This window comes from Urocampus carinirostris, chromosome 10, assembly GCF_059441175.1.
Source record: "Urocampus carinirostris isolate Australia breed hairy pipefish chromosome 10, RoL_Ucar_1.0, whole genome shotgun sequence".
Classification (NCBI taxonomy): Eukaryota; Metazoa; Chordata; class Actinopteri; order Syngnathiformes; family Syngnathidae; genus Urocampus; species Urocampus carinirostris.
The window spans coordinates 29654771-29677624 of record NC_142358.1 but is presented as its reverse complement, the minus strand read 5'-3'; the positions used below and the strand labels follow the sequence as shown (position 1 = coordinate 29677624).

Here is a 22854-nt window from a genome sequence, read left to right as displayed (position 1 = left end):
AAAAACTCAAAAAAAACTCAACATGAGGAAAATGAAGAAATCTTGAGAAGGGACCGCACATGTTGTATTCCCCTTCCAAGATTACCAGACAGCAAAGGATGTATAGTTTCTTGGTTTTATTACGCTGGAAACTGTGCTGACAAAGTAAAAATTTCATTGTGCAGGGAATCATGGTTCTTAATCTTTACTGTGCATATGACAATAATCACTTTGAAAATTCAAATGGTTTGTGAATGTGTTGTGTTTAGAACAAACCCTTTGCCATTTGTGACGAATATCTGTGTATTATTTGTTACTGCAACACCCATTGCAGCCTGGTCATCTTGGAAGGGGGATTGATTACCACATGTGCGGTCTCTTCTCAAGGTTTCTTCATTTTCCTCATGTTGAGTTTTTTTTTAGTTTTTCCTTGCCCTCATGTAGGTTTTAGACCAGGGGATGGTGTAATAATAGTCTGTAATAATAATCTGTGGTTTCCAATAACCTGTGCAGTCCTTTGAAACTCTTTGTGATTAAGGGCTATACAAATAAAAATGACTTGACTTGAAAATGACATGTTAATATGTAGGCTGAATGATAAAGCAAAATACTAAAAAACAAAGCTCAAATTTTGGAAAAAACATATTACTGATCCAGCTGTCTGAAAACAAATGTCTGGAAAGCAACCCCAAAATGAAACTCTGACATTCTTGCTTAAATTATTTAACTATGTATTATTTAGTTTCATCTTTCGTAATTATCGGTTCAGGTTTCATACTTGTACACAAGTCAGTTATTGAACTTTGGACTAGTTGTCCTTTTGATTAGAATCAGTGTCAAACTCATGGCCGGCGGGCAAAATGTAGCCTGCCACATTATTTTATGTTACCCGCAATACAATGCTGGAAGAAGCACAAGAGAAAAGTGAGCGTCAAACTGTGACTTTCAGTTGTAAACATGTCCACAGTGAATGTCAATAAAGCCAGGCAACACTCGCAAAGCATCAAATGTAGCTGTATTTGCTGATCATTCATCAACCGGGGAATATGAAAGAAACACATCCCAGGGTTTTATTACGTAAAGGCCAAGGACGTGCTGCTTAAGACAACTGAAAAACACATTTGAAAAAAATAGCACCTAGGTGTCTTTGGAGAGGTTTGACGAATGTATTGCCTCTTATTGGTATGAAACCCATACTCGTCAACTTGAATTTTTCCCGAATTTTATAGCTTTTTTGACCATTTTAAATTTTGTACGCAATGCAACATTATTTTTTTACAGGAAGAAAATGAGGAAAAAAAAACTGTTAGACCAATCTTGTCTTTCCCATTAGAGCTCAAATTTCTAAAATCTGCTACATATAATGAGTAAGGGCATACTTTTATCATGGACTGAACCGTGTCCCCACTAGTGTTGAGCAATAATTGTTTTGTTCACACCAATACTATATGATCACTTAAAAACTGTGCTATGACCCTACTAATACCAAGACCAAACATACGCAATGGTCTTGCTTTAAATAAATAGGTGCCACGTTATGTTTGCAAGGTTCATAATCGCCTAATAATGAGAAGTGCATTCAATAAGGGGAACAATTGGCTGATGTTGACATGTAACAGTTCCCTATTTAAGTAAACATCCAACTATTATCTGCACCGCTTATCCTCAGTAGGGTCGCGGGAGCCCATCCCATCTATCTTCGGGCAGTGGGCAGGGGACACGGAGATGGACAATTCACTCGCTCATTCACACCTAGGGACAATTTGGACCTGCCAATTAACCTGACATGCATGTTTTTGGCACAGGTGAAAACATGCAAACGCCACACTGACTTGAACCCTGAACCTCTGCACTGTGAGACTGCGCGCTAACCACCCATTAGCCATGCTCCCGAGTAAACATTCTCATCAAAATATAAATTTGAATTAACATTAAATTCCTCAAGTAAATCAGTGTGTTATTTTTCAGTCTGCTTTAATTTATTTATTTATTTTAAACAAATACAGTTGATTACCATTTCAAGCAATGACATCTAAGTTGAGGAAAAAATAGGTTAAAAAAACGCAATACGTATTTATAATCACATCATATATTTATGAATCATGCTTTATTTGTGAGCCTCTTAAAGACCAACATCCGAGGAACTTTCAATGCCATTAATTTACTCGTTCGGCGCCCTGTGAGGTGTTTTTTTTTTTTGTTTTTACCATGAGGCCCGCGAGCTAAAATGAGTTAGAAACGAGATTTATAAAAAATATAAAATCACTCACCGTCAGCGAGCTAAAAATCTTCCCAATTTCTTACTATTAAATCAGCAAAAGATGCTAGACGCTTTGTTAACTCAGAGAAATATAATTTATTGGTTATTTATAAAAGCGGACTGACTACAACAAATGAAACTATAACAGACAATACTCAATAGTTACGGAAAGCAGACGTCTTGTGAAGGACAATGATTGCATAATTGATCAAAATGAAATTAAGTTAGCGCTGTTTGGAAAGCAATATGCTGTACAGTAGTTATAACCCGACTCCTTGTTATGCGAAGTACTGTTCCGCCCCCTTGTGGATAGAAGTAGTAGTGAACGAAATACATAGAGCAAAACATTGCGCTTGAATTTAGGACCAATATGCACTCTAAGAGAATACAAGATCAATTAATATGCGTAAATAACTTCCGAAGGGGCTTGGTACCAAAAAGAAATCACTTATTTCTTACTCTTAATTGCAATAACTTCATTTCAGCATGATCAGCTCCACTTATATCCTTTAATATTTCAGTCACACCATCTTACATTAGCATTTCTAAATATATTCCAGCACCATCTCTATATTGCTGTAATCACACATTTTTACACGGCAGAGGAGTAACATAACACGTATACAAGCGCAAATTGTCTGTTTTGAGTGACGGAGGGCCCCTTCTGATATACAGCCCTTTTCGTTGTTCGAGATTTTCGATTATTCTTGTATACTGCCCCCAGGACTGCATATACAGGGAAAGCACAAAATTGAAAGGCAGACACAACACACACAAAAATAAACCCACCTGATCGCGGAGGCTGGTTTGAAGTCATCGATGCATATAGAAAAATAAAACATTTGCAAAGCCAATGTTCATTTCACAACTCTCGATGACACTGAAATTCACAAAGTCATACGTATAAACGTACATGCGCAGCGTTCTTCGAGTGTAAAAATAGAGCAGTTACAAGCACAAAGAAGAAATCGAATGGGCGGATTGTGAACTATTTCTTGAAGCAACAGCGTGTTTAAATCCCTTATAGATTTATACATTTCTTTTACATTTCGTACATTTTCTATAAAACAGTCATGGCTTAAATTAACAGCTCTAAAACGTCATCTCAACTTTCCTGCGTGGGTTTCATGGACAAGGGAGATAAAGTCAGCAAAGAGGCCCGATTTTCACCGTTTGCTTATAGAGATCAGCAGGCAGAAGAAAAACCGGGAATCAAATTCCTTTAAAGGACCATCAAGAGCACGGAAAATGTGAAGCGTTACATTCTAACAAATTGAAGGCGCGCTGTATTTCTTAAGATTGTAGAACATAGCCTCGTCTCACTCTTTTAGGCTTCATTCCGCTTTCGTTCTTTCAATGTTCCTTTAGGAAGCAACACGAAGACAGCACTGCGAGCGATAAAGTGACACAGCCTTGTAACACAAAAGATAAGGCTTCGGTACAGAATGTCACCCTTGGTCTTGAGTCCACCGGTGAACTCGCCAGCTCAAATGCAACTGTCTTACTTTTACCACATGGGAGGATTTTCCAACACTTCATGGACTAGATGTTAACACCACCCCACCGAAAATCATCCTACCTCGTAGGAATATTCTGCTCAGCTTTCCTCTCTTCTACACACGATACAAAATATTCTTCCACTTTCCAGTTTCTGTATATCCCCTCACAGTATTTTTCTTTTAATTTCAATGCCGATATGTTTTTTCTCAATTCCTGTGTCCGCAAGCAAAATAGCAAGACAGTTGTCATTGCACTTTGTAAAAAAAAAAAAAAAAAAAAAGCGTGAGTTGGGATGTTAGTCAACAGGAATTTTGTCCACCAGTTCCAGAGTGCCAATTTCTGAGGGCTTGTCACTCTTCTCCTGCTTCTCCATCTCCATCTCCTGCAACTGCTGCCGTCGCTGCACCTCGGCTTTCAGATTCTCCAGATCTTTTTGGCTGAAAGGTACAATGTATTGACCAATTACTTTAACACATTACTTAAAAAGACCTATTACAGCAGGGGTCCCCAAACTTTTTCCTGAGAGGACCAGTTCACTCTTGCCTTCTCTGATGAGGGGCAGAGTAAGTTTATAACAGAAAAAAATGTATCAATTGTAGGAGGGGCCAAATTTGAAAAAAAATGGTATATGTTCTTCATTTATATAGCGCTTTTTCAAGACACTGAAGACCTCCCAAAGCGCTTTACAACATGCTTCACACTCCCCACCAACATTTTTTTCCCAGAAAGCCACAATCACAAGTCAGAAGACTAATAACACTTCATGAAATAAAATATATATCCAAATAACAGTCTGTGGGTTCTTCACAGGAAAAAGTCAATGGAACAAAAACTTTTAAATGTGCTTGGCAAAATCTTCACAGGTCCAAGTTGTCAGTGCACTGACTTGCAAAATGGTAGATTTTATGTTATCAAACTATTTTTAGTCACAGTTCCAGAGACTAATGTTAATGTAGTTGTGCGTTTTACATGTTACAAAGAAAATAAACTATATACTATTATTCTATTCTATTTCAAGCATTGTAACATGTGAAATACACATAAAAATGTACATTAATCTTTTGTACCGTCACATAAGAAACCTAACAGCGACGTTGGACCAAACTATGAAACACAAAAAAATGGCTTAAGATATAGTAAATATGAAATGACAGAAAATATTAACACAAAATGAATAATGTGAGCCACAACAAACACATGAAGGAAAAAAAATTGTGAGAACCTAAACTTAAAAAAAAAAATACATGAAGCTGATTCCAGGAATTAATTTCAAACATTTTCCAACAAAAAAAAAAAGGTGCAACTTCAATTAAAAAAGAGAAAGGAATGCTGCATTAGTGTAGCTCAAATATTTTTCTTTTTTAAACCTAGTTTTAATTTTGCATTATTAGCCTACTGTGACGTAGACCCCAAAGCTATTTCTAGTCAAGCCAGAACCAGCTGCGTTTGCACTACAGACGCTGCCCTACTTGCAACCATTCGACTTACGAAAACCGGTAGATACGAACATTTTTTTCGGGATGTCGAAAAATATCATTATTTTTCTGTAAGTTACATTTTATACTGTGTGAACCTTTTTCTGAGTACAGGACAGCACTTTAGTGCTTCTTTCTACCGCTACTGGCGTGATGTGGCGCTGTGAGAAGTCACCCAGAAGAAAAAATATCTGCTTCCTCTTCAGAGTTTGTGTGTAAACATTCTATACTGTCTATGTCTATACTATCGCCAGCGCGGTAAGAACATTTTTATTGCTTAACATCTTGTGCACGGGGAGAACATACAAACTCCGCACAGGAAGTCTGGAGCTCGATTTTGTTCTCCCCGTGCTTGCGTGGGTTTCCTCCGGGCACTCCGGTTTCCTCCCACGTTCCAAAAACATGCATTTCAGGTGAATTGGCCGGTCCAAATTGTCCCTAGGTGTGAATGAGCGAATGAGTTGTCTGTCCCTGTGTGCCCTGCGATTGGCTGGCAACCAATTCAGGGTGTCCCCTGCCCACTGCCCGGAGATGGCTAGGATGGGCTCCAGCCCCCCCGCGACCCTAATGAGGATAAGCGGTACGGCTGATGAGATGAGACATCTTGTGCGTCCATTCCATATGGTTGGTGTAAAGTGTAAAGAGGCAAGCCGTTTTGTTGAAACAAAAGTGGAAAAAGAAAGCTTGATGCGAATGAGAAAATGGTCGGAACGCTTTTTTTCATCTATTTACCAAAGAGGACCTCTTGAAGCACAGCATCCAAAAGTAAGTTAAACTCAACTTTATTTATCTTTATAGAGGATATTATTTTATGAAATGTTTATTTTTTTAGTACAAAGCAACACAGGTTATTTATACAAGCCTTAAACATACTAATATGAACCTTAAACATACAAAATATAGCACTGAAGCAACCTACGAACAAATTCAACTTCCGAACAATCGTCCAAAACCCAACTCCTAAGTCGGGCAGCGTCTTTATTTGAAAATAAGCTAGGATGCCTAATACGAAAACAATTCACCAAGGTGCTTTACTTAGTTTAAGTAAGATCAATTTGGATGACTACTGCTATGATCTTCAATGTAAAACTAATGCCAAGCCAGGGAGAAACTATTCCGAAATGATGAATCACATCTTTTATTTTCACTGTATTGTATTTTTATGTACACATACCTTAGAGGGATAAAAATGATGCCGTTGATAATGTTGAGTTGTTCCAGAATGTTGGCCATGCTGGGAGCAGTGAACTTAACGAGAGGTAAACAAAATTAAGTGTTTAGCTATATCAATTAAACAAAACAGACAGTTCCGAGCAGTCACCTTGAGTGGCATGATGCTAGCACTGGAGCCATTTTTATAGATTTCGTTCATCGTTCTCTGCAGAGCCACTGCCTGTTGGGTGAGGCACTTCAAGTACTCGGAGCTTTCCTTGGTTTTCTCGTGAGCTTCGCCCTTCTGAAAACACAATAAATTTAAGTTGACACAGTTTAAAGTAGTCGGCAGTAGAAAGAGATTTCATACCTGGTTTTTGTAAATAGTGTAGCCTTCCTTTTCATGTTGCAACGCTGAGCGGAACTCTGCTTTGCTTTCAAAAACCCTAGCTATGAGATGATGGCTGGAAAGGAAAACAAAAAGAATCTCACCGTTGTATATGAAAGGATATGGATGCATTTGAGTGATCATTATTACCCACCTTAGTGCTACTTTCAGTGAACGTGAACCGTGGTACTTTGAGTTGACGGTCAGTGCATGTTCCAAGAATCTCAGAGATAAATCGTACTCCATTACTCCATGCAGTACCAAACCGATGTTACTCTTGAGGGGGGAAAAATAAAGTTGTTTAGCAGCTTACTTAGAAGTGCTGTACAATATTTAGGAACTTTCCTCCACCCTGACGCCATCTTCTGGCTTAAGCCATTGTCGTAGCCCGAGTCAAGCTCCTTTTGCGGTGCGCGCAAGTACGTGCATTTCTTAGATGTGCTCAAATAAACCTTTTGATATCTCTGGAGGTTTCGGTTGGCGTTTTGACTTTTCATTTATTATTTTCATGATACAGTTTCTAAAACCTGCGATGACGAGCATAAAATTACTCTCTTTTCCTTCATTCCCCCTTCCTCCTAATATCTTGCGAGGCCTGAACAGCAATGCTATAAGTAAGGTAAAAGCAGATATTGTTGTAGATTAACTAAGTCAGCTTCGAGGACGTCGTTGGGCGTCACCCTAAAATATACGCAGAGACAGAAATATGGCAGACAGGGAACGCTCTTTAATGCATCCGTTCATTCATCCACGTTCAAGCCACATTCACAAGCATTCATACTCTGTGTTCACAACATCATGTGATGTTTTTCTCAGAATCGTAAATGTTTTTCACTGAATTGGCTTGCTCAGTCAGCAACTTGTGATATCTTGTATCAACATTATGTCATACGTCCTGCCAGATGTCTGTTGTCAGCTTGAAGCTGAATTTCAGTTAATCCACAACAATATGTGCTCAGGAAAAAAATATTAAGGCTCTTTAAACTCATTTAGCCAATGTTAACACACACTTAACATATAAAATATTCGACTTTAGGCATTTTAAGGACATCTCAAACAACCCCCCGCCCATCTTACTCCAATATGTATTCTGTGTAGCACTATTTAGTTACTCTATATAACATGCTAAAGTGGGCATTTGCACGTCACACTGGTATTTGTATATTGTATTCTTTTGGCTTTATTATTGTATTGTTCTCAGCTCAGGGATGCTGCTGGAAATGTGAATTTCCCTTAGGGGATGAATAAAGTATCTATCTATCTATCTATTTAAGTGTAGTACTACAGTTGTGTCTTATTTCCATATGTTTTTGTATTGAAATAAGGCGAGTTGACATGTAAAATACATTTAACTATTTCAATTACAGCCATTTAAAGAGAAATCACCCCTTTTAAATTAGATCGTTAATGTCTTCTTGACCAACTCAGCGTAGAATGTTTTTTATGAGCTAGTTTAACAAACTAAAAGAGTCTTGGGCTTCAGACTTGTAAAAGTAGTAGTTTAAACAATAAAGACAGAAGTTGAGTGATTACTTATACATCAACTTTGTTGGTGGGTATTAAGAAAAACTACAATGACAATCTGTAAAGGCAATGGCGTAGTGGCAATAGACTTTTCTAAGGAAGGTCTGAAAATAGTTTATTATTAGCCTACCTTAACAAAGGCTCTATAAGATGACCACCTACTTCTAATTAAAAGCAGTTAAGTAGTTGTGAGTATTACCATGCATGTCAGATTTTGCTTGAGCATAGTTTTTCAAATTAATGTCACAATTTAGTTATCATCAATTACTTTTTAAAATCAAAATCATTCATTCCAACACCAAAGGCAAAAAGGTAAATTCTGACTAATCTGCCTTAAAGGGTACCTGTGTAAAGTTCGACTGCTAGATGTCACTGTATTGTGTCGTGCAACCAGCATTTTGCTTTTCATTTTTGTGCCCAGCGTTTCCCCAGGTTTTCGTTCTATGGGGACCCGTATCAGCAAGGTGACAGAATATTATGAGAGTTCCTCTAAGTGAGGCTAACGCTATCTCTCGATACACTAGTATTTTAAAAAAAACATGTTCATAAACCCTTTAACAAATGAGATCAATATTGAGATTAAAGGATTCTCCCCACATATTTCTAAATGCTGTAGGTAGCGAGCAACATTCTGTCCAGTTCAGGCAGAACTTACATCTAATAGAGCCATCTCCGGGTGATCTTCACCGCACACCATCATCATGAGATATCGAGCTCTGTAAAGCAGCCTCAACGCTGTGGACAGCTGTCCATTTGCAAAGCAGTAGAGCGCCAATTGCATCTAGAAAGGCAAAAAAAAAAAAGATTCACTAAAGAAACTTTTTGCACAAACAACTTTAGAAAACAAGCCAGGCTTCTTACATATTCTTGAATTGTGTTTGGGTGCTCGATGCCAAGAACTCTTTCGCTCATCAAAACAGCCTTTTGCTGGTTGCTGAGTGCCTGAAAACATTTTAAAAATTACTTCTGGAAAGTTTTTCCATCACAACAAAGCTTCAACTCAACAATTGAATTTTAAGAAGCTACACCAATCATTTGTGTCCCTTTGCTCTAGTGTTTTGATGCATTACAACTTGGGCCAGACTACAACCCCTAGAAAAAAGTATGGAATCACCAGTCTTGTTAAAGCCCTCACTCAAGACATTTTATTCTGTAAGAAAAAAAAACGCTCATCACAATCAAAAAAATCGCCAGGTCATTCCAACGTGCAACATATTGGCATTCAGAAACGCTGAAAGAAATTAAGAGAAAATATTGCATTGGTCAGTAAATGTTACTTTTATAGAGTAAGTGCATGGAAATAAATATGGACTCATTCCATTCTGAGGAAGTGAATACGGAATCATGAAAAACAGACAAACAAAATAATCAAAAAATATCACTAGTATTTAGTTGCACCACCTTTGGCTTTTATGACAGCTTGCAGTCTCTGAGGCATGGACTTGATGAGTGACAGACAGTATTCTTTACCATTCTCTCTTTGATATAAGTGTCCAGATCATATTTGCAGGTTGGAGCCTTGCTATGGACAATTCTTTTCTATTTGCACCAAAAGTTTTCAATTGGGTTGAGATCTGGGCTATTTGCAGGCCATAACATTGACTGGTCGAGTCTTTGTCCAAGGAATCCTTTAGGTTTTGCTCTGTGGCAAGATGCATTCTCATCTTAGAAAACCTTTTTTCAACTGGAGGAATGAAGAAGCAGTCCAAAATGCACTGTAAACCTTTGCAGATTTGACCACAGCCATCTCCCCAGTTCATTTGCCTGACATGCAGACCCATATCATTAAGGACTGTGGATCCAAAGTCCATGATTGCCTCTTAGCCCATTGCTGTCTTGTTCTTTTGTGTTTAGGCGTCAACGATAGTTTTTTAGCTTTCCTATTTGAAAATTCCATTTCGAACAGTTCTGTCACATTCATAGACTCCAACTTCCTACCACTTATCAAGACATATGGCCTTTAGTTATTTGTCTTGACACCTCCATGTCTTCCTTGGCATACCAGTACGCTTGACTTCAACAACATTCCCATGCTGTTTGTACTTGGTCTAAATCTTTGATACTGCTGACTGTGAACAGCCCATATCTTTGGCAACTATACCAGCAGAGTTACCTTCTTCAAGAGTTTTAACAATCCTGTGTTTAGTCTCAAGAGACATCTCTTTTGTTGGAACCATGATTCTTGCCAATCCACATAGTCCAGGAGCCCTCAAAGGTGTGATTACTGCACTGTTTTCAACTGCATGCAGACTTAATCTAGGCCAGGTGCCCAGTTAGGGGTTTTTTTCTACTCAAAATGCACCAATTCCATATTTCCTCAGAATTGAGTAATTTCATATTTTATTTCCCAAGAGTAATTCCATATGCATTTCCGTGCACTTGCTCTATAAAAGTAACATTTACTGACCATTGCATCGTGTTCTCAATTTCTTTTAGTGTTTCTGAATACCAATATGTTACACTTTGGAATAACATTACCATCGTTTCATGTCTTTGATCGAAGCTTTTTCTACAGAAAAAAATGTCTGAGTAAGGGCTTGCCTAAGACTAGTGATTCCATACTTTTTGCTAGAGGTTGTATAAGCACTACCTCATAAGTATTTGCCAATTTATCTTAACACTCTTTTTTTCTCCATTAAGTCTTTTATTCCATATTTACATCGCATCTAATCTTGGTGTGAACATAGTTCACTACTGTTGTTAAATACAATTCTAATTCTTCATAAAAGTTCGTTAAAATCTTTTGATCCATTCACAGGCAGACATGTAATCATCTAAAATTGCCCACTAAGTATATTAATTGGCCATTGCTAGGAAAAACTTGGGACGCATATATTGTGATTAATTTGATTGCAGTGTGTACCTCAGCATGGTCCCCCATGATGTAATTAAGGCGAGCTAAGAGGCGTAGGCAGGCACAAATCTCCACGTGCATTGCTCCATATACGTTGTTGAAAAGGTTAAGGGCTTCGTTGATCAGCTCACAGCCCTCCTTCAAAAATCCTAGAAATCAAGTAGATGCCTTTTTACTGAGAGACATTACTAAAAATAACATTTTCTTCCCTTAGGGCCTGCTTAAGTCATGTAAAATACAGAGAGTGACCTAAAAAAAACGCGACGTCATTTAGCTATCCAAATTAAATCCACAACGCCTAACAAAAAATGTTCTGAAACTTGACATTATTTACACAAAAATTAAGGAAAAAGGCAATTATGTTTGCACATATCAAAAAAGGGAACAACATGTGGTTCAAAGATTTGACATGTGTTGAAAATTATGGTTTTGGTTGCGTGTATATATATATATATATATATATATATATATATATATACACACACACACACACACACACACACGTTTTTTCCATAAATCTTTAACATTTTAAAACTAACTTATGTTTTGTTCATATTTTGTTTAAAGTGCCCTTAAACAGTTTAAAGGTCAATATTTTCTCTATAAAGTATGTTTAACAATGCCCAACTGAGTACAAAGCTTTGTTTTGCACTACACCTATCTGCTTTTATTTTACTTTTATCCGGGCTGTTCGGGGCGGAACCCAATAGGTTTGAGGAATATGGCCTGGGGGAGGAGTGGAGAGTGGCGTTACGCTCGTCTTTCCGGGTTTTTATTAATTTTGTTTTTATTGGTTAGTGTTGCGTGAAAACGGGGTTTGGGTTGGTGTTTGAACTGTTTTAGAAGCAGGCCTCTTAACTTTCACTAAGAAAGATAAACAAAAAATTGAGTCTATGAAATGCACGTATTTGCATGCGCATCATGAACAAGCCGACTAAAACTGCATTCGTAACTTTGGCCAGGAGATGGTGGCGGAGTAGCATAGTTCCAAATTCCGCACAGATTTAAATGATTAAATTTTCTGAATCCCGCCTTTGAAACTAGGAATGACATTTTATTTTCTCCAAGTGAGCAATAAAGTCAAATTGTTTTTCCTACAGTACAAATAAGCACATGGACAATTTTACAATCGATAATACTGCGACAGTGAGGAACCAAGCGATCATAATTGAGAAAATGGGCATCCTTGATGTCACCATATCAACCATAAAAGTACCTAACTATCAGGTTCCAAAATGTGACCGGATCATATTTGTGACATGGAAATGTGTTAAATAGAGAAAATAAATTGAAGTTATGATTTCCAGTTGAATGGAAAGAAACATTTGAAACGCAGGCACAGTTAAAGAAGTTGTGAGCTTACCCTGCTGCACCTTGGCCTGACCGCTTTGGAAGAAGTGGAAGGCGTCTGAGGCTTTTGGGTTGACGTGTTTTACAACAGGGAAAATATTAAGTATGTCCTCTTCTGTGAAAGTAGGTTTGTGGCGGCTATCAAAGTTATACTCTTTTATGAGAATCTAGAAAGTAGATCAAAATATTCACAGGTGACCAGATGAGTCTTAAAAGAAAAAATAACGATAAAAATAAAAAGGAACCTACTTGGATTCCTGTTTTGATGGCTATTTCTCGAAGCAAAGTTATTTTCTGGATGTTGTATTTCTCCACCACCCGGTCCACATTTTCACTGCGGATTTTATATGAAATAATTAGTGACAATAAACAAGTTAACAGGCACACACCCTTACACAATGGTCACCAATCACCAGCTCATGAACCAGTACCGGGCCACACAGAAAAAAAAGCCCATTTGTTTGCTTAGGCCGGATTTATTTGCGTATAGCGTACATGCATTTTTTTTACCTTTTGGAGGCGCTAAATAATTCAAGTGTCCCTTTAAACCAGGGGGTGGGAAAATATTTGACCAAAAGAGCCATTGAAGCAAAAAAAACAAATTTTTTTTTGAGAGCCATACCATATATTTTAACACAAAACTACCAAACCCAGTCTCAGGACAAAACTTCATTCTTATTTTATTTCTGTGTGATGTTTTGATGATTTCATAAAATCTATTAATAATGCCAGATCCTGTCTTTCATTGCGATATAAATATACCACTTAACACAAAATGGGTCTCCCTCCCGCAGTTACTTAAAAGTGTTGAGGCTTATTTTGACTGCCATTTTAGTATTGAATAATTTCAAAACAAGAGGCAAGCAAAGTTCTTTTGTAAAAATGTCACAAGACCGCAAACGAGGATACTAATGTAAATACCTTTGGAGCAGACTGTGCTAAGCAAGGAGAATGAGTCCTGTATATAGCTCCGCTCATTACTACCGCTCACCCAATACTATTATTCTAGGTCAGGAGTGTCCAGACTTTTCAGAAAGCGGGCCAGATTTGGTAAGCTGAAAACGTGTGAGGGCGGGCTATTCAGCCTGACATTCATTGAACTGTCTTTAATAAATTCACCCTCCGTGAAAGGTTTGCAGAATTGCAAGGTTTCGTAAAAAAAGCACTGCTGTGCTATTAAAACAGCTTCCAGTTGCTAAACTTTTCACAGCATTTTTTTGTCCGGCATGGCCTCTTGAGATTATATTCTTTGAAAGCAGCAACAGTCTTTTGGGAAACAAGAAAGATGCAAGTTGTTTCGATTTTGGGGAAAAAAACTTTCACATGTCCTGCAAGCAACGGGGCCTCACAGTCAACTTTCCTTTTTTTTAAAGAACGCCATGACGTAAATAGAGTGGACTAAAATTCTCACAGGAAGCCAAGAGCAAGGTGGCCAGAGTTACTGCAATCATCTGGTGAAATGGTGCTATTATTTTGTACAAATTAATTTTCTACTTGTGGGCCACATATCAATTTTATGACGGCCAGTAAAAATTTGATCCCGAACCGTAAATGGACAGACTATTGGACATGCGTATGGTCTTTCCTATAGCTTTTGGGTTAAATATTTGTTTTGGGTTAACGTTTGTTCTGTGGTTTGATTTACAGACAAAGCGGGGTCTGTCGGTGTGACACCTTGACTGTAAACTAGTTAAAATTGTGTCCTACATATACTGGACGAACCCTGTAACCAGTCAATGGCGTTTGGGCTTTACGTGTGCAACAAAAAGCTCTGCATGCAATGATAAAGTAAATAAATGCACAAGTTCTATTCTATCCCGACCCTATATGTACTCATGAAAAGAGCTCTATTAGACTCGCAAGTCATATGTACTCATAAAAAGAGCCGTTAATGGCCTGTGAGCCATAGGTCTCAGACCTTTAATTTAAACTTTGATATTACGGGGTGTCAAATGATCAGCCCACAGGGTGCATGTTTGAGACATTTGCCATAGACTGTCCACCTACCGGGTCACACAAAATGCTATGGGAAACATCCTAACTAAGACAAACTAAACTACCACAGACAATGCACTTTTCTCTAAAAACAGAAAAACGCATCGACGTTGCAATACTGGTCTGAAAAATCTCAACTAGGTTGTCTTCCAAAATTCAGCTTCCTTATGGTCCATAATAAATATCTATAAATCATACCTAATCCTTGCACGAAAACACATTTATGGTGACCTGTTTAGGTGCAGTATGCACATATCCTCTTGGGCGCGAGACATAGGGAGCGATTACGCTTCATAGGACACTGTTGTACAAACTAATGCCAGCTCAGTTAATCACCAGCAATGGCAAAGTAAAAGCCAACACAGAGCAGCGTTTGTCATGTTTAAGGAGACTTGTCTAGAAAAATTGCAACAAATTCAAGCATTTACAAGCACTTCTCAAAATTCAAGCACTTTGAAATCCTTGTAAATGCAATTCTTGAAAACACCCATACCAACCGTGTATGTAATTCTAGAGCCCTTGTGGTTGAGAGATTACATGGTCGATTTTTGTTATTATAATTATGGTTGATCTTAGTAATGCTATTTTTGCGCCGGACCGCGAGAATATAGTTAACACAAACCTTTCGGTGGCACAGAAAATGTTGCATACCACTGCCTTAACATGTTCTTACCATTGAATGGTGAAGTGATAGTAGCTCCGCGCTTCAAAAGAAATGTTCTTCCACAACTCTGTAGGTGTCAGGCTGGCCCATGCCGTGTTGTCCCCATTTCCGGGAAGCTTGTTGCGCCTCTTGCGGCTTTTGCGGCGTGACACGAGCTCGTCGGCTGGCAGATGGGCAACCGCATCCGGGAAAGAACTCAAAAAGCAGTTCAGGAAATGGCTAACTGCAGCAGAGAGCGCTGACAGCTCCACACCCTTCCAAGCGAAATAACACAAAAGCCAACTTTATTTTTTCCTGATCAAAACAAACACAAAAAACTTTAAATAGGATTCTACAAACCTGGAGGTATGTCTTGAAGTAATGCTTTGCACATCGCGTGATCAATTCAATTATTCCTATTCTCTAAAAGGAGCAAAAGAAATAATGTTAAAAACTGATATCTGGAAAAAGTCGTGTTAGCAACTAGCAAAATCACTGGTTGGACTTTACAAACTGATTATGACACACTGACTTACAGATAATAATTTTAAATACCTTTAAATCACAACAAAACATTTAAATAATACTACAACAATCATTTTAATCACCCAACAGCGGAATCATTTTACTGTATTTGTTGTCTTAGAGCATATTTTAAACCCGTGGCCCGCGGGCCAAATGTGGCCGCCTCTAGAGCTGCATGATTAACCGAAATATAATATTGCCATGCAACGTAGTGATATTGTGTACTTGTAAGACATTGCATTTTTTTAAAGGATTTATAGTTTGTTATTTGAGTGATGAGTGTTTGGTTTACCAGAATTGTCACACTTAGGGTTTTAACGAAGCCGGCCAATCAGAGGCCAGGGTGTGTTACGTGGGCGCGACTCTGATAGGCTGGGGTATATGCCATCACTCAAACAATGGGTGGGCGCCACCAAAGCAAATGCCACTGGTAGAGCTTTAGCGGCTCGTTATGTTAAAAAGAAATTCACCAATGAAATCAGACTCAGAAGAGTGCCAAGAAATGGTGATAAACAGCGGATGCTTCGTAGATTGCTATCGCATCCGTGAATCTCCATAGGCGGAGTCAGGAGAGAAAGCACTCGCGAGGCTTCACGTCCAGCCTAGTCCTACGGCTAAGATGAGAACTCTCTTAAGCCACCTCTGCAGAGGCTGTATATGACCAACACTAGACCCATTACCCATAAAACGGATGACCTGGAGCTACAACTCGCGGGAAACCGCAACATCCGTGAATGTTGTATTTTAATCATCGCTGTGACCATGAAGTCGTGGTTACCTAATGCTAGCGTGCAAACAGCCATTCGCTCTCTAAATTGCTTTTTTTCTCTGAAAGGAAAAGCCCTCCGATTTTGTACAGTACTTTCGTCTCATGAAAATAAAGACCATTTATTCAACAGTGCAATTATGTATTCTGTTATTATTTGTAGATCTATAGCTTTTATTTAGTAACAGTCGTATACTCTTAAGTCGGTAATGATGTAATCGAGGTTTGACCCTTGTACCTACTAGGTAATTACATCGATTGTGAAATCAAAACTTAAATAATGGTCAGCAGAAAGCTCCCCAGAAGAGAGTACTGTTTTCATAAGGTTAAAGGAAGTCACTGTGATTACTCACAAAAAACAAAATTAACTCAAAAAAATTGTATTTTCTATTAAAATTTGAAAACCACATAGAAGTTACATTACTGTTCTTAAAAAAGGAAAAAAAAACAGTTTTTTTTTCTAAAATCATGCAGCCCTAACCATCATATAAGACGATGCTGAGAGAAGGACAAATGGAAAATTCGCTACATAGAGTCAATGACTTGCACTTTTAAATATGTCGACTGAATGTCGCCAAAGTTAAGCGCCCATCGCAAAGATCCCACTTTAGCCTTATTTGCCAACTACCATTAATCAACCAGAAAACATTCAGGAAAATAATCCTACTTAAATGAGTTAGGGATGCGCTATTTGAGGCATTACGAAAAATAACAGATTAAAAAGAGAGCACCTGGAAGTATTTGCAGGAGTTTAACTGATTCACTACATTTGACTGATTCACTGACATTGACGATTATAGACGTTTTATTATTCTTAAAATTGTTTTCTGATAAAAGCTTACATCACTGAATCATAATTTTATTGTGCGCCTCAAGACACGCAGTCCTCCAGCTAACGCACACAGCATTATTAATTTCCAAGCCTGGCCCTTTTAAGAATGTTTTTTTAGCATGCGGCCCTCTGGCTAAAATTAATTTAACCCCCCTGTCCAAGAGAGCAGCAAAAAAAAAAATACACCAGCAAAAAGGAACTCCAAATTCTAAATCATTAGACCTACATAGAAGTGTTCCAGCTGGGCTTTTGCAGGAGTCTTTTCTACAAACTCCAGTACGGTGCCCAAGTAGCGCACATTGATGCCTCGTTGGTGCAAGGCCTCTGTCAGAGTAGCTCCATCCATGGGCAGAGCGCTTTGGTCCAAAACGTCTTTAACCTATTAAGACATAGACCAATCTAATTGTAGACAACACAACCTCCAATTTGACCTACAAGACGTCTAAAAAGATGAAGTAAATATAAAATATGTCACTGACCAGCGATGGAATCTGGCAGGAAACTAGGAAAGCAGAAGAATCTTTGAGTAACTGTTTCTGCTTCTGGATGTCATCTGCACTGTCATCTGGGAATCGTACTCCTGGTTCAATAACACAATTTGTTTGACTCATGAGTTAAAGATGAACTGGCTGGAGCAGTCCAATGTAAACATGTCAAAGCGCTACAGTAATGGCAGTTTTTCAAAACATAGCATCACATTTCCTGCTTAAAAACAAGGACCTAATTCATTGTTTTGCTTCAATTATTTCTAAGAAAATGAGAATGACATTTTATTTAAACACAAATCTAAAATGAAAAGCAACATGTACATGTAGGTATGCGCATGTATATTCAATTTATAGAAGCAAATGAGAGGAGTTGGATCGGTCAATATTATCTTTAGAGCTGCAACAAGATATCGATACAATCGATGATTAGAAGGGTTAGTTAATTAGTTCATCGGTTCGTTGTGTCGTGCGATTTAAGCGTCATTCTGCGCGTCGCGGAGCAAGTGACACGCATGTCGGAGAGCATAACGCGAGGTTGGAGTGTAAACTCAGGCACTACTTTTAAATGCAACGGTAAATTCGACTCATGACGGACCTGGAGGAAACAATTCGACCCAAGTCCACAATAATGTGGGACCTTTCCACACGTTCACAAAACAAAAAAAAGGTGATATGGCACTGGAGCACCACAATGGTGAGGCAGCAATAAAAACCAAAACATGAAATCACCGACGAGGATGAAGCGACCTCAGTTAAAATGAAATGAGTTGAAGGGTAAGCCTCACTGACGAGGATGAAGGAAGCTCAGTAGAAGGGCAAGCCACTACATTATGTGTTTTTATTTGTTATTTGCTATTTCAAGTGTGAAAACGTAACCTTCGTCTCTGGTAGCTAGCTGATGTTAGCGTAGGATTTTTAGCTGATTAACAACTGTGCGCGTGTGTGTGTGAGAGAGATACTTTTTATTACAGTTAAATAAGTTCAAGCAGTGTTCAATTGTGCTTCATAAAAGAAAAAAAAACTGTTTTACACAATGGTTGTAAGATTGAGCATCAAGGTTTAATCTTTTAATTTTGCGGGAACGTTTAAGCGATTAAGTGAGGAAACGTAATGTTAGTCTGTGGTCGCTCGCTTGATGTGCTAGCGTTTTGGTAGCTTAATAGTGACTGCATGTGTGTGTGTTTGCGAGGTAATTTCTAATTCAGTTAAATAAAAGAATTATGTTTATTTGCGGCACAGCACGAAAAAAAACGAAAACAGTACTAACCACTAATTAACAAAAGGGAACAACAAATGATTTGCACCAGACACATGAAAAAAAGAATCAGCTGAAAAGAATCAGCTGAGAGTAGGCTTAGGCAGGGTTTATTTGTGCTTTATAAAAAAGCTCAACTTGCACACAATGGTGCAACGGATCTGCTACAAAAATAACTAAAAAATAACTACATGCGGCCCACAACTGAAAAGGTTTGCCCGACCCAATTGCATGACATTACATTGGAAATCATTATATGAGAGTTTCTATTAAAGATACAAGGGTGTCCAATCTTACCTGGAGAGAAGATGTCAGGGTTGAAGCGGATGTCGAAAGATGTATTGCTGATGGAGCCAACAGCCTTGCAGGCGTTCAGGACAACCTCACGGCTTTTAGGGTCTGTTTGAAAATAAACTCATGAGATGCAGGGCAAGTAAAATGATTCTGCAACAAGTTAAAAAGTCAATTGAGATGATACTGTCAACGGTTTAGTTACCAGCAGGCATTATTTTAGTAAATCAAGGCAGCCAAATCACCCCATTAAAAATGACAACATGCACTCTATCAGCACCAGGCAAGCAAATCAAACATTTAATTTTGTCAATCTCACACTGTTTTGACAGATAGTAGGAGTTTTTAATTTTTTATTGTGTTGATCAGATTGAAACACTGACGGGTTGTTGTCGACACATCTTCCTCATGCAGGCAGAGGACTGAGCGAGCACAGCTAACCAGGTGGATTGAAGTGGCTACGAAAGGTGTTCCTTCCCATGTTCTTCTCAACTGAACTAATACGAGCACCTCTACATACGAAAAATTGGAAACACGATTATTTTGGGGAAACATTAAAATTGTTGGCTTTACCAAGAATAATAGATTTCAAGAGCAGTTCCAGAGACTACCACTAGAGACCGTGCACCGCAATCAGCTCGGTCCAATTAGCGCATTCCCCTCCTAGCATCAGCCACCCGATTCCGTATTCTTGATTATACCTGTTGAGTACCTGTATCCTGCAGAAAGTTTATTTTGATCGCATCTCTGATTGCATTTTATACATATTTTTGTGACTCTGCGTTCTTAAAGTAAAACTAAGGTGTCTTGAGAGAAAAAAAAAAAAGAATGGTGACAAGTAAAATGAAGTAAGAAATATTAGAAAAACACTAGCGGCGCGGTGTTGGTGTCAGTAATTCAGATTCAGATTCAGATCTACTTTATTGTCATTCTAGTACACGTGTATACAGAACGAAATGTCGATGCATCTGACCCCCACAGTTTCCTTGAATGTACAGATCTAAATAATGTTGTATTGTATTTTGGCTACGTGTAGTATTTTACCATAGTGCCGATAGTGCAAGAAGAGTAGCTAACCCGATGTGCAAAATGGGCAGTCAGGTTAACAAGTCAGGTACACAGTAACATTAACACTGTAACAATAACGCTGTAATCATGCCAAGATCGGAAAGCAGCAAAATGCCCATCAAAAAGTTGCCATTATTTTCGAGGAAGTTTAAATTCCTGTTGCAAAAAAGCAGGAAAAGGAGGACGAAGCAGAGAAGATAGCGTCTACAAAGGAGATTAAAGAGGTGCTGGCTAACTGGGAGGAAGTTGCTGCTTATGAAAAAATAAAATAAAGAAACAGTGTCAGCTGATCCGAATATCACTTGCCTTACACATATTCCTAACATTATGAAGGTGAGGCAGATACGATTTTCTGGATTAATTAATTTTAAAATATCTGCAGAAATTAATGGTGTTGCGATTCTAGGTAAAATGGCAAAATTAAGATGAATGAAAAATTAAAATGGCAAAAAAATGTGCTGTCAAAAAACTAATCGTGTTAATTCATTAAATGTTACACCAAATATAATTTTGAGAATACAGCAGGTGCTTAGGTATCACCAAAAGTAGTGCGCCACTGATTCTCTGCCACCCACCACACACTATTACGGCGACTCCCTCATAATAAACTTGCATTTTAGTTCATTAATATAATCTTATTACTGTATTTTTTTTACATTTTATTACAATTTCAATGTATTTTTAGTGATAAGGAAGATGTGTTTTAAAGCTATTCACAGTCCACTTAGATCCCTTTGAGAGCTTAGAAAAGGGAAGTTTCCTTTTGAATTATTTCATATCCAATATGGTAAAATGTGTTTGTTACAAGAGCACAATCCTGGGAAAAATTAAGCTTCTATGTAGAGGTACCACTTTTCTCTCCCCAACATTCCACCTGATTAGCTGTCCCAGCTATTGTCGTTTCTGGACGTACCAATACTAGATCCACCTTCGGCAACTAAGGTCTCCGCCAGTTCTTTGGCCTGAGTTAATCCTGGAATATTTTCCTCAAGCTCCTTACCCTCTAAGGGGCTCTTGCTCCCCCCATTGTGTGCGGATGAAGGCTCCAAAGGCCCATTGGTGATGGTCTTTGAGGGTTTTTCTTCCCCAGTCCCATTTACGCTGGTGTCATTTTGGACTACTCCGTCTGTAGAGACCAGCGTGCTTGAAGCGGAAGCATTTGTTTGCATTGCATCAGCAGCAACGGCCTCGGTTTCAGAAGTCTGGGTAATGGCTGGAGATTTTTCGTTCCTGTTGGCATCCTTGTTTGCTTTCTGTTGCATGAGTTGTAGTGCGGCCATTTTCATAAAAAGAAGATATCTAAGAGGAGAAAAAACAAAAAATACCAATGTAACTAGGGTTCTACGAGTCCCTTAAGACTGCAAGAGCATTTGTCACTTGAAACCCCTTAAATAGGAAACAAACCTGTGGTGAGACTGGAATTTATACACATTCCTGGGCCATGGGTGTCACGAATGAGACTTTTTGTATGGATTTCTCGAACTACGCATGCGTAAAGGGAACATTAAGTGCTTTGAAGCCCCGCCTCTCGCGGTCCGTAGCAATGAAATAGAACTAAAGTTACGAACGTAACTATAGTTCTATAAGTCCTGTACGACCGCCAGAGCATATTGTCACTCGGAATCCTTTTGTTCACACGAGAAGTTTCCGTAGGAAAATAACCTGAAGGAGGACTAATTCATACACATTACTGGGCCTTAGTGTCACAAATGACTATTACGGTATGCGATTCTCGAGGTGCGCATGCGCAAAGGGAACCCTCAGTGCTTTAAAGAACCGTAAGGATGAAAAAAAAAAAAAAAAAAAAAAAAAGAACAAGCCATTACTCATGGTGGTTTACTTAAGAGCAGAAGACGACTAACCTGTGCTCAACAAAAGCCTCTATGAGTTCTTGTCGAAGGCAGGCGAGACGATGGCGGTGCCGTCGAGGGAAACCCTGACGCTGACATTCGGGAGCTAACTCCTCTCCCTCCACAGGAAGGAAGTTGAGGTCAGGTGGAAAAGTGCGAAGAAGGTCCAGAATATAATGACGGCCATCGTTTCCAATGATCCCCTTACATTCCACTGAGGAGCAAAGCTCCACTGGCTCGTCCTTCTCGTTGAGCACATGGTAGCTCTGGACCTAATAGGAAGAGGTTAATGGTTAAAATTACAATGTGTCATGTAATCAGAAAAAAACAGAAAAATATTTGGGATTCATTACAAATCAACAGAAGTCTTTCTGTTTTAAATCTTGCAGAAAACACAAAAATATTCCATCTCAAGATATAAAAACATGAAAAAAAGTATGCTAGTAGTCTGTAAGCCAAAATTTAGCAATGTTAAAATAAGGAAAGCCTTACAGTGTTTCAGTGGATTTAAAATAAAGAATATAAGTAGTTTGTTTTCTAACCGCATTACATAAAATAATACCAATCACAATATTGAAAATTTCTGAGACAGTCCTTTAAGTTTTAAACCAAGAATCCCTAACAAACAATTCATTAAAAATAAAAAAGTACAAAATGGT

General features: G+C 38.4%; 1 protein-coding gene across 3 annotated transcripts in view; it reads right to left on the bottom strand.

Moving 5' to 3' along the window:
• Positions 1 to 2729: 2729 nt before the first annotated feature.
• The window catches only part of cluha (CLUH binding protein of NUMT mRNA a), a 37525-nt gene continuing 17400 nt past the window's right edge, over positions 2730 to 22854 (bottom strand). For 2 of the 3 annotated variants that reach the window (XM_088346530.1, XM_088346532.1), the window contains exons 11-27: positions 22208 to 22467; positions 21259 to 21644; positions 19284 to 19385; positions 17723 to 17823; positions 17470 to 17622; positions 15481 to 15543; positions 15151 to 15395; positions 12732 to 12816; positions 12496 to 12649; positions 11142 to 11281; positions 9140 to 9220; positions 8934 to 9059; positions 6909 to 7030; positions 6737 to 6830; positions 6536 to 6670; positions 6389 to 6462; positions 2730 to 4176 (exon numbers count right to left, since the gene is read on the bottom strand). In XM_088346530.1, the coding sequence (XP_088202656.1) occupies positions 4035 to 4176; positions 6389 to 6462; positions 6536 to 6670; positions 6737 to 6830; positions 6909 to 7030; positions 8934 to 9059; positions 9140 to 9220; positions 11142 to 11281; positions 12496 to 12649; positions 12732 to 12816; positions 15151 to 15395; positions 15481 to 15543; positions 17470 to 17622; positions 17723 to 17823; positions 19284 to 19385; positions 21259 to 21644; positions 22208 to 22467 (2463 nt within the window). In that variant the 3' untranslated portion in view covers positions 2730 to 4034. The remainder of the gene's footprint in view (positions 4177 to 6388; positions 6463 to 6535; positions 6671 to 6736; positions 6831 to 6908; positions 7031 to 8933; positions 9060 to 9139; positions 9221 to 11141; positions 11282 to 12495; positions 12650 to 12731; positions 12817 to 15150; positions 15396 to 15480; positions 15544 to 17469; positions 17623 to 17722; positions 17824 to 19283; positions 19386 to 21258; positions 21645 to 22207; positions 22468 to 22854) is intronic. The other variant, XM_088346531.1, reaches the window with a different exon arrangement.